This window comes from Tachypleus tridentatus, chromosome 13, assembly GCF_004210375.1.
Source record: "Tachypleus tridentatus isolate NWPU-2018 chromosome 13, ASM421037v1, whole genome shotgun sequence".
NCBI lineage: Eukaryota > Metazoa > Arthropoda > Merostomata > Xiphosura > Limulidae > Tachypleus > Tachypleus tridentatus.
In genome coordinates this window covers 56,591,420-56,603,692 of record NC_134837.1, presented here as the reverse complement: position 1 = coordinate 56,603,692, position 12,273 = coordinate 56,591,420, and the positions used below count along the sequence as shown (strand labels likewise).

The following is a 12,273-nucleotide window of genomic DNA, read 5'->3' as shown; positions in this document are numbered from 1 at the left end:
TCTTATAAAACAGGTCAATCATTTGAGAAAATGTTCTTAGCCATTCTTGAAAAAGGCAGGGTGGTAAAACTTTTACCTGTTAAACTGAATGGTTCAAGGAAAATTATTTTGGTGGGATCTAGTGATTTAGTATTAAATATTGCACTTCTGGAAAAAAAAAAAAATGGACCACAAATTTAAGGTCATCTTATTAGGCAAGTCTCTCCTAAATGGTGTTTGACAAGAATCAGTTTTGTGATATGGTAATATGTAGTTTAGAAGTACAATTCTGATAAGGAAACTTCTGGCCCCGCATGGCCAGATGGTTAAGGCACTCAACTCGTAATCCAAGGGTTGAGGGTTCTAATTCCCATCACACCAAACATGCTTGCCCTTTCAGCCATGGGGGCATTATAATGTTATGGTCAATCTCATTTTTCGTTGGTAAAAGAGTAGCCCAAGAGTTGGCAGTGGGTGGTGATGACTAGCTGACTTCCCTCTAGTCTTATGCTGCTAAATTAGGGACAGCTAGTGCAGATAGCCCTCATGTAGCTTTATGGTAAATTCAAAAACAAACAAGGAAACTTCTTTAAAGTAGAATGTGAACTCCATTTAGTTTCACATAAATTTCTCATACAAGCTCTTAAAGAATATTTTTCTATATAGTTAAGGTTATTTTGATTAGAAAAATATAGTTTTTTTAAAGCTGAGCTGAACACAACTATTTTCCATTTCATTCCTTGATAAATAAATAAATAATAGAACTACTGTTTTCAATATTAGTTTTTCTTCTCCTGTAATACTAAATCAAATTTTAAGTGATGATAAATGTTTTGGGCATCATGATTGACTTTTATCTAGATGCAAGTTTGATTTATCATATTTTAGTAGTGTCCTGTCACAGACATTGTTTTAACGTAGCCAGACTGGTTTCTTTCATTTGGTTTTAGATGTTCTTTGACTTGTGCCAAGAGATGGCATATCATGAAACCAGGTATATGTGAACTTTTAAATGACATTCAACTGCCATAGCAATGGAATTGAATCTCTCACCTTGAAGAAATCCTCTGTGTACTTGAAATTTAACAATGATTCTGAACAGTATTTGTGTATATAATGTTTTTCAAATGTTCAAAACGTTTTTCTTTAATTTGAAACTCAAAGGAATCATAAAAGGTAACACAATAGGGAAGAGAAGTTCAGGCACATCAAACAATTTTACTAAGAGGTGGTTCAACTTTTACACTATCTTATTAATGTTTTTTAAGAGAAAATTCTTCTGAAAAAAGCATTTGATGTTACTAAGTTCTAAACTGAATCCAAATTCAGTGCTTTTATTGTAAAGGCCCTGTAAGCCAACATATATACCTAATTATTTCTGAAACAGAAAGAACAAAGCTACTGTAGTTGAAACCTAAACCTAAAAATGTTGGTTTATGGTAACATAATGTTTTTTTTCTCTTGTTAAAATTTAGTAGTCCCAAAGAAGGGTAATCTAGTTTGTTTCTTCCTGAACAGTGAACTTCGTTTTCTTAGATGTCACATTTGTTTTTGAAAAGTAAACAAGAATCATCTATATACCTTTTGTATAGAACTAGATTGAAATCATCAATATCATTACTAACCATAATTTATCTTGATAGCATAGAAAAACATTAGATAGGCATGGAGCTAATTTATATCCCATTGCTACACCAATGAGTTGGTTACAAGTTTTCCATTGAAACGGAAATTGTGATTCATTTGTCGGAAAATCAAGTTGCTCAAGCTATATATCTTTTATTAGACAATTTATGATGTCACAGTTTTCAAAAACCATAATCATTCACTTTTTTTAATAGGATATTAACATACTGTAATCCAATATCAAAATTAGAACTATCAGGTCATCTCCCTTAAGTAATGTCTGATCTTAGGTTCAGAAGAAGAGAAAGGATTTCAAATGCTTTTAATATAATTTAATGAATAATGTATGTTCCATTATTATTAATTATTTCCTGCCAATGATTCACAAGCTTCTGAATGCCACTTCTATAAAATTCTTGGGGTTTGGAGGAAAAGAATACAGAGAGAGTAGTTTGACATCTTTCTGTGTTCCAAGCTCTATTCTATCATGATAGTTCTGCAAACTTCAGAATAAATGATAATCAGATGGGGCAAGATTTGGAGAATAAGGAGGATGTGGAACTTTTTCCCAGCCTAGCTCTTCAATCTTTGCAGATGTGATCCTTGTTGTATGAAGCCATGCATTATCCTGGCATAACACAACACCTTTACGATTGATCAACTTACAAGCTACAGCTCCTTGGTTTGAATCCCCTATCACCAAAAGTCATTGCCAATTCAACCATTGGTTCATTATAATGTTACAGGCAACCCTGCTATTCATTTGTAAAAGAGTTGGTGGTGAGTAGTGTTGACTAGCTGCCTTTCCTCTTATTTACAAATGCTAAATTAATAACAGCTAGTGTAGATAGCTTTTGATTAGCTTTGTGTGAAATTCCAAACCAATTGAAAGTTTTTACTTTCATAATATATGTAAAATTCTATATTAAAGAAATGTTTGAGCTTTTTTGCATTGAAATATTTACTTCATTGAGTTTTGATTCTTTAATCTATAAGTGATAGAAAATCACGAGTTATTGCAAATTCATAAAATCAGGTGAACAGCTTTGTACATTTTATTTCATTTAATTTTAAATTGCATTATATACAACTTGGCTTCCTCTTTTAGATATTTTCTTAAAAGGAACGTCTTTAAAAATAGTGTGTACAAATTGTATACCACATGGTAAAGACAAAGAACTATTACCCCATAGTCGTTAACCTATTTGTCATGAGAAAATATGAACATTAATTAAAACTATTCTACAAGTGTCTGTGGTTTAAACTACTAGATATTTAAAACAAAATTTTTTTCTAGTTCAGGCATTTGTTATTTTATCATATGTATTTACCTAATACAGAAAGAATGTTGAGTTACAGTTTCACCTATCATTATCACTTCTACTCAGTAATATGCTGGATTATGTGAGCTGCTTCAATGATGACTGGTTGATGTTGTTCCAATTTCTGAGGACGTTCAAATTGTTCATTAATAACCAGAATTGGATTGATTGTTTGACCATCTTTATTGAGTCCCACAAAGTAATCACTTAGTTGTTTCTTTAAAAACTTGTTCTTGTTCTCATAATCTTGGCATTCCTTTTGCAAAGCTAAAGTCTCTAATAACACCTTATTATGTTTTCTCCAAAAATTTTCAAGCATTGGATAATCTGCAGCTTCATCCTTTATTATATGTTCTATTTGTTTGAATATATCTACTTCAGTTCCCTCTTCACTAGATTTATAAAATGGTAACACTTTTTCCTCTTCTGTTTCCAGTTTCCTACATCTCTCATATGACTTAAGGATGTTTTCAGCCTTAGATGAAATAATACCAAGTTTTTGTATTATGCCATCACTCTGAGTAACTGTCTTTTTGAGTGCATATTTCCCCATTTCTTGAATTTCCTTTATTTTCTCTTTCATCAGACAAGCAGAATTTTGAAGTTCAGTTATTTCTCTTTTTAAAACACTGTCTTCTTGATTGTCATCTTTAGCACACAGAGAAATTTTAAACTTTAACTGTAAAATTTTATCAGAGATTGACTGTAATTTCTTTTTTTGTATTTCTATCTGTTTTACATTTTGTTCATCCTTAGTTTTTAAGTCTTCCGTTACTTTTCTCCGGCTTTCTGTGCTTTCAGTATATCTTTGCAATGCTTCTTGAAATTGCTGCCAGAGGCCTTCTATGTGCCCTTCTAAAACAACTTGTAATGTCTGCCTTTCTTCTAAGATTTTATCCTTAAGGTCATCTTTTTTACTTTGAAATTCTGCTTTTCTTTCACCCTCAGCTTCTAAAAATTGTTGTTCCATAGCAAATGTTACATCAACTAAGTGTGACATGTCTTTTTGCTGACAAGTAATTATTCTGTCTTCTGCAGAATCAAATTCTTCTTTAAGCATTTTTTTCTTAGAGAGATAATCACCATAACAAATTTTTACTCTTTCTCTCTGTAATTCTATCAATTTCTCCAAATTCTGAAGATGGCCATTAACAATCTGTTCATGCTGAAGATCATAGTCCTGATGATCTTTCTGAAGTGATGCAATAACTGCTTCCTTTCTGTCAAGCACACGTTGAAAGGTCTGTTTTAAATTTTCTAATTCTTTCTTAAGCTCTTTTGATTTCACTTCTCGCAAAAGAAATCGCCATTGTTGGCTGATTTTAATATAATTTAAATTTGAAACTTTCCTTTCTTTTGTAATTTTTTGCTGTATAAACTGCTCTACTAATTTCTCCTTGATGTTTTGATTTTCATCTTTCATGGGAGTTTTTCTATGCATTTTTGTATTACGTTAAAGATCGGCTTCCAATTATTTTATGATAAGTTCGCAGTAATACGTATTACAAGTATGTCTTGTGGTTCACATAACAAGGCTTAAATTATCGTTCTCACTATGAAAACCTGTATCAGACTGTCTCCAAGATAACGCCGTTTTCACCTTTTTATAATTTACCATATTCTCAAATGCCGAAGTCTAAAGTTAGTGGCACAAATAAAAGCAACAAACAGGAAGGTAAATACTGCAAAAATTAATCGCGAGAAATATTCTTATCAATAACATGCGTGTTCCGATTATCATATTCTGTTTATTGACAGTTACCATAGAAACACTTATATCAACATTCAAAATTTATTCCGTTGGCGTATGGTGATTCTTTAATTTTCAAAATTATAACTAACTTTATTGATATAACGATGCAAAGTAGTATTTATAAAATAAGTTTATTATAATAACTTATTATCTATAAAATTAATATATGTAGTTTAAAACAATATTGTATTGTTTCAAAGAATGTAAATTACTTTAAACAAAATATCACTTTACGTCCTATCAAACTCAGAGCACATAAGTTTAATTTATAGAAAACGAAACTGTACTTTTTTATCGATACAGAAAATACGTGCTACATTAATCTAAACAAGCACGTAAAATAGTATATTCGACTTGCAATGCGACGAATTATGTCTAAGCAGGTAATCGAGTCGGCTATAAATTTAAAAAGTAACGATGTAATTACAAAGTACACCTGATTTAGCTTTTTCTTATTTTCAGAAAATAAAAATGTTATAATAAATGAATTTGCTGTATTTAAATTTCATCATTTCACCATTACTGTAACAAAAAGTTTTTTGTAATCATTAGTTCCATGTACTTTCATCTCACTGAAATAAACAACTTTTTATATGTATAATGCTTATATTAAATGTCTTAATATTATTACAACTACTGCTTCCCCGCTAGTACAGCGGTAAGTCTCCGGATTTACAACGCTAAAATTAGGGGTTGATTCCCCTCGGTGGGCTCAGCAGATAGCCCGATGTGGCTTTGCTATAAGAAAAGCACACACACTACAACTACTTACACTATTTCAGAAGACATCCAGCAAAAGTTACTTAAGTAATTGACAACTTTACTGCATTTTGGACTTCTAAAGCCGTTTTAGAGTATAGAGCCAGGAGAGTCTTTAAGGAATGTTCTTTCTTAAACATATGAAAATGAATATAATACATATATGTTTCATATTATTCAATTCTTGTTTGTTTTTGTTTTGAATTTTGCACAAAGCCACTCAAGTGCTATCTGCACTAGCCATCCCTAATTTAGTAGTGTAAGACTAGAGGGAAGGCAGCTAGTCATCACCACCCACCGCCAACTCTTGGGATACTCTTTTACTAACGAATAGTGGGATTGTCCATAACATTATAACGCCCCTACGGCTGAAAGGGCGAGCATGTTTGGTGAGACCGGGATTCGACCCCGCGACTCTCGGATTACGAGTCGAACGCCTTGCCGGGCCTTATTCAACTCTTACCTAACTGCTTCATTTTAAACACAATACGCTATTTGTGCTGTGTCCATCGCACTACAATTTATAATGTTATAATCCCGCAAACCGTTGTACGACGAAGTGGTTAATTCTCAACTACGTGAGTACACCAAAACCAGCAGAATTCTTTTTGTAACAGAAAATTATATTTTGTAAGGAGTATGTCATTGTTTTAAAATTTTCACTAAAAATGATAATACAAAAAAAAATCCCAATATAGTCACAAAATACAAAATTACTTATTAGCATAATTAAATAATTTAGAGGTCGTACAAAATATAAAACCATTCCAACAATGTTATCATAACCAGTTTAACGCGGAAACAGATAGGTTTGCTTTAGAAATAAATTTTTTATAGCACCAAATTTATTATTGTTCTTTAATTGGACATTCAACGTTTTACTTTACAGCTTTTTCAGATTATTTATTCCTAATATTAAAATGTGTTTTATACACCAATATACTCTACAAAAATTAAATAACCAGTTAACTTCTTATTTTAGACACTGCAAATAATACATCAACAAAAGTGTGTCTGTTTGTACTGGTTGACTATTGAGCTGATTAAGGTTAATATTAAAAGGGAAACTCTTCTTAGGCGGAAGTGTTTTGCAACTTGCGAACCGCTGAATTACTGAGTTACGTGTACAAGGAAAGGTTATATTTATGTTATAATTTACTGTGCAGTCCGTAGCCTGTATTATTTCTAAAATAAGTTACATTTAAATATGAGACTTGTGTATGATTTACGTGAAAATTTTATCTATGAACCATGGCAGAGGTTGATAATACTAGGAATCGCAAGGGATTGTACAAAACCCTAACGCTGATACTAATAGTAACAGAACATTTGGGTATAAAGCATCTTAATGGCTGCTAAGACTGTACACATATAAAAAAAGTACAAAAAAATATACGTGTTACACTTACAACAAAATACAGTGAAAACGGCCCGTCTGTAAATTTTTTTATTAATATTATCTCCTGCAACCTGACATTGTTACAAAAACAGCTTTGGTTATGTTGCATCCGAACATTTGAAGAATACTAAATCAGGTACTGTCGAGGTAATGGGGTATTGAAACTCAATTTCTTTATTATAAGTTATATAGTTATATAAGCGAGAAACATCATAATTTTAGTGTGAAATCAGCTTTCTTGCAAATATCTTGTGTTTCTTTAAAAAGCTTAAGTAGAGGGTAAAACAGGAATTACCAGCCATAATGGATGAACATCAGATACCTCTAACATGTAGATGCTTTGTACATTATACATTCCCTGTTATCTATGAAATGAGGGAGTTAAAAAAAAATCAATACATTTATAGTATGATTACTTTAAAATTACATGACTATTTATTTCAAGTGATATTTTAGTCATATATTTTATTTGAAAAGGCTGCTCTTCTACAAGTAAAATTTTTATATATGCTTTATCGGAGTTATTTTTTAGTCTTGGCATGATTTGCAAATTGCTGTGTATTATATATAGAGAATGTAGTTGCACCAAAACTATAAATGCATGCTATATTCTCAAAGAAATTTCTATGACAATATCTAGCTGCAGCTTAAAATTTAACATTTAAACTTATGTGATCAAGTAGTAAATATCAGCATTAAATCATTGTGAACTGTATCAGCCAACTACTAGCTATGCTTATTATTACAATGTATAAAGTTAGCTACCATATCAAGTAATCTGTTGCCCATAGTTGAGCAGGAAAAGCCAGTCAACAAAATAAATCAAAAATTGGGATTGTAAAAAAAAAGTAAGAAAACAAGCCTGGAGATACTGCAGACATTGTTTACTCAAACTTCAAACCAATATGTTGACTATACTGTTACCTAGAATTTCATTTAGTGGAGTCAAAACAGGGATTTGTGGTTTGAATAAATAATGTTTACAGTATCTCCAGCCTTGGTTCCATATTATTTTTTGTGATCCATATTTGCAAGATTTTAAATTCACAACATTTTTTATCTGTCTTACTTATAGTATGCAATATTGAAAATACAAAAATATATTGTTTTAATCAGTAAGAGAAAAGAAGTTTATAAAATATTAAAACAAAATAAAAAAATATTATAAAACATACACCCTATAACTTTCAGTATGAAAGTATAGTGTAAAAATATTTGTTTAGAATTTCACAGAATTTGCTTAAAAATTGATTAGGAATACCGAGATTTATATAATTTATAGTTTATAATAACCTGACTGTCAGTTATATTGTTAGCATAGTTTAATATGAGTTGAAAAACTGACAGAAGTGAATCATCTAATCAGAAAATTGTTGTTAAAAACATTCATTGGTGTTTTCATTGTTATGTTTCTTCTGTAATTTAAGTTCTGTTTTATTAGAAAAAAAACTCAAAACATTATACTTATAGGATAGTCAAGTATGTAAGGGTTTACAAGTTTCCAAACAAAGGATTGTGTACTAATTGTCAGATATAGAATGAAGAAATGTCTAGGTTTAAATACTCTTCACAAGACTGTTTCTAAACAGTGCAAAACATGGACATTTCAGAATGTATTTATTTTTTTTTGTTGAAATATATAAGAATTGAATTTAGCTAACTTAAAAGGGGCACTGACTCCCTGAAAAGTGAGAAACATAATTTTTATTCATTCAGCCAAGTTTTTTTTATATTAATTTCACACCACTTAATTTTCAATTTAAGAAAAGTTGCCAGATTTGTCAATAGCTCTACTTAAAGTTTGTAGATGTCTACCCTGTAGCTAAATATTGAAAAATGTTGCTATCACTATGGCTTCTTGAGTATTGGGTATGGCAATTCCCACTTAGGTCATCAAAGAAACCTATGAGGTCTTGTTGACATCTCCTGAGCCCCAGACCCAGCATGGCCAGGTGGGTTATGCGTTTGACTCATAATGAGAGGGTTGCGGGTTCGAATTCTGGTTGTGCCAAACATGCTTGCCCTTTCAGTCATGGGGACATTATAATGTGACGGTCAATCCCACTATTTGTTGGTAAAAGAATAGCCCAAGAGTTGGCAGTGGGTGATGACAACTAGCTGCCTTCCCTCTAGTCTTACACTGCTAAATTAGGGACAACTAGTGCACATAGCTCTTGAGTAGCTTTGTGCAAAATAAAAAAACCAAAAACCTGAGTCCCAAGACAATGTGATTTAGGTTAGCCTGTTGTTATCAGTTGGTCATACCCTCAGCAGGTTATCAAAGTGATTGAAGCAGTCTTGCAGACATTCCATGAAACAGCTTAATCAGGGTCAACTGAAACTGACTATGTAGTACAGTGGTTCCCAACCTGGGGTTTGCAAAGGTAATACTGGAGTCTTGTGGGCTATTAGCAATATCAACCATCTCATTAAACAAGTAAATTTTTAATACTGCTATTTTTCTACTGCATACTCAGTCATTATAAATCTTTTATTTGATTGTAAAAAAACTGAAAACTATTTTAATTATTAGTTCATAAAAACATTTTTTGTGTAGATTGAATCTTTCAAAAACATGGGGTCCAGTGGAGAAAAAAAAAATAGTAAAAGGGGTCCTTGGTGGTTAAAAGGTTGCAAACCACTGATATAGTATATATAGCTGCAAATCTGCAGTATGGTTTAAACACATCAGATCTAACTGTTGGAACTTACCTGTTCTCTTTACAATAATGGTTAAACCTTAAGATAGGTCTTTTGCCCCCTCCTCTGGAAAAATTCTCTGTTCATTAGAGCAAGTGATGCTTCTAGGGTCTAAGCTTCTTAAGTTATTTTATAATGGAATGTTCCAACTTGATATGCATGCCATGGGAATAAAGGTGCAGTTCTAATACTGGATAACTCTCTTTTTTTTTTTTTAATATTATTCTTAGCAGATTTAATGGGCATTTATTGTTATTCATTTACCGGCAACAGTAGTAAGTTAATTACATTTTAATCTTTCTTTACAAGGTTACTTTCATCATTGGTACTGCCTATTACATTTATTATAATAATTAACCTAATTTATGACTAGCACATCTATTAACCTGATCATGCCAAATATAATTCTTCTTAACATAGTGTCTTGTTTTGTCTTGGACATTGACCTAAACAAGCAATAATTTTACCAGTGTTAGTTACAGGATATGAACAATGTCTTGCCAGATTTTTGAGAAAAAAAAAAGGACAATGTCTCATCCAAAACATTTTTCATATAGTTTGCCTTTTTTATTTATTTTTCATTACTTTTTAAAGACATTTTGAAAGTTTGTTTGTTTCAAAGTGAGAATTTAATTATGTCAGGCAAATTGCTTCAAAAGAGTGTTTGTTTTCAAGTGAGAATCTAATCAGATAAATAATAGGGTAATTATAGCTTGTATTTTTCAAGATGAGAAATTACATATAGTTTCAAAAAAAATTTGGCACTTTGTTTCATAAAATTGGTGTCTCATCAGAAAGAAATGGTTCTATTTCAATAAAACTATTGTCAAACACATTTTTCAATTGAATACAAGAGAATAAAAATTTTCAAAAAATTAGTGGAAAATACAGAAGACATAAAAAAAAACAAATTTTGTCTGAACACAAAAAATATGGCATTTGATTTCCTGTAAGAAAAATTTACAACAATTGCCCACAATTGAAACATCATTAAAAAAATGTTCTTGAATATTTATAAAAAATTAGAGAATTTTGGTGGCCAACTTCATTCAAGTCTTAGTTATTATTTTTCACAAAGTGTGCATCTTATGCTTTATTGAAGTAACAACAACTTTTTGCAACAAAGTACCTGCCGTAAAGTATCAATTACCTCCTTGATACCCTCTGACTCTATAGAATGTTCATGCAATCACACTAGCTCAGGAAGACTACACAATGAATTCTGCAAAGCTTGGAATAACGTTAGGAGACATTGTTTGGCTTATAGCCAAAATTATTAACAGTAAAGGTACCCAAGTTAATATTTATCAATGTGCTTGTAATAGGATAAGTTTGGCTGTGTGCTTTAAAACCTCTGAAAAGTGGGAAGTTTAATAGTATAACATACAGACAACAAACAACTATTTGGTCCTTCCTATTATTTATAAAATATTTCGCACAAGGAAATCAGAGGCACTTACCCTTTCAATCCTATGGATAATATTGTAAATTTCAATTAAAATCATTTCATTTTAAACAGTGCTACATTCATTGTATCACTTGACTCACTGAAATCTATATTCAGGTGTGTTCTTTTAATATTTACTTTTAAATTAAGAAATGAACTTGTATATAATATTAAGGTTTGAATTATAATCTACAATTTGATTCAAAACGTGATGACATAAATTCATAGAAGAGTAATTTGATAAAATTTTGAATGCAAGTTAAACACCATGACATGGCCTTTGAACCGTAACCTGTCGAGAAAGGGTTAATCTTACAGTAAAATTACTTTGCATGTTGGAAAGGAAACATGCAAAAAGAAAAAAGGCATAATAAAATATTACTTAAAACCTTGAGACTTAATTTTAAAAAAGTGGTATTTTGAGAATGATAACATTGCAATGGTTACTAATAATCTTCCCAATTTTGCAATTATACACTTATTAATTTAAACAGTATAGCACAAAAACTATAACAAGTACAAAATCGTTAGGAGATCAGTCCCAGGGACCAAGCCACTACTTAAAGAGTTAAAACCCGTGAGAAAACTGTCTGATACTGGTGCAATATTTATTGTTATTTTCCCACTTTTTCAACTTATGACCAAGGTATATCTAAAAGATTTTGGCTATTCCTTGGTTTTCCACATAATTCTTAGGGTTAAGATTATTGCTAATTTTCTTATCTTATAAAAGCAGAAGAAAACACTTAAAAGTACACTTATCTCATTGTCTCAAACAAACATTTTACTATCAGCATGTTTTAAAGGACTGAACTTAATTTTATCATTTTGCTTCCCTTTAGTACTTTAAAGAATCCTTAATATTATATTTAGCATTATCATACAGTTGTTTTTTGCTTACTGCAGTAAATTTATATAGGATTTGAAAAATATATAGCATCACTGCTAACATTTTATTTTTCTGTATTTATTCAGAAAACAAGCAATGTAATACACTTAAAATAATAAATGCTCTATATTCTTCAAATCCTGTATAAATATAGTTTATGCTTGGTGAGTACAAGACAACTGGAAACACCATACATACAGTATACCACTACAAGAAGTCAAATATTGTTTTATCCAGTTTAGCTCAATGACAAGGAATGAGTTAAATGAGAGATTGGGCTTTATATTTATTGTAAGTGAAGTATTTCTCCGTAAGTCTTTTTTGATTCCATAATCCTTCCATGTTCCCAAATCCCTACCTTCTCTATAATGTTTCTTTCTTTCTCCATTATGTAATAAA

At 31.0% G+C, this 12,273-nt stretch overlaps 2 protein-coding genes across 9 annotated transcripts in view; one reads left to right on the top strand and one right to left on the bottom strand.

Annotated features, from left to right (window-relative positions):
- Positions 1–2,658: 2,658 nt before the first annotated feature.
- On the bottom strand, positions 2,659–4,661 carry LOC143237552 (dynein regulatory complex subunit 2-like). Its single transcript, XM_076476952.1, has one exon. The coding sequence runs from the start codon at positions 4,366–4,368 to the stop codon at positions 2,986–2,988; it is 1,383 nt and encodes a 460-aa protein (XP_076333067.1). The 5' UTR covers positions 4,369–4,661; the 3' UTR covers positions 2,659–2,985.
- Positions 4,662–5,995: 1,334 nt separating this feature from the next.
- The window catches only part of LOC143238490 (rab5 GDP/GTP exchange factor-like), a 29,999-nt gene continuing 23,721 nt past the window's right edge, over positions 5,996–12,273 (top strand). Inside the window, exon 1 of one of the 8 annotated variants that reach the window (XM_076478774.1) lies at positions 5,996–6,017. The gene's annotated coding sequence lies outside the window, so the exon portion shown is untranslated. Of the gene's footprint in view, positions 6,018–6,219; positions 6,249–6,418; positions 6,986–12,273 lie in introns of those variants that run through there. The other 7 variants (XM_076478772.1, XM_076478771.1, XM_076478773.1 and 4 more) reach the window with 7 other exon arrangements.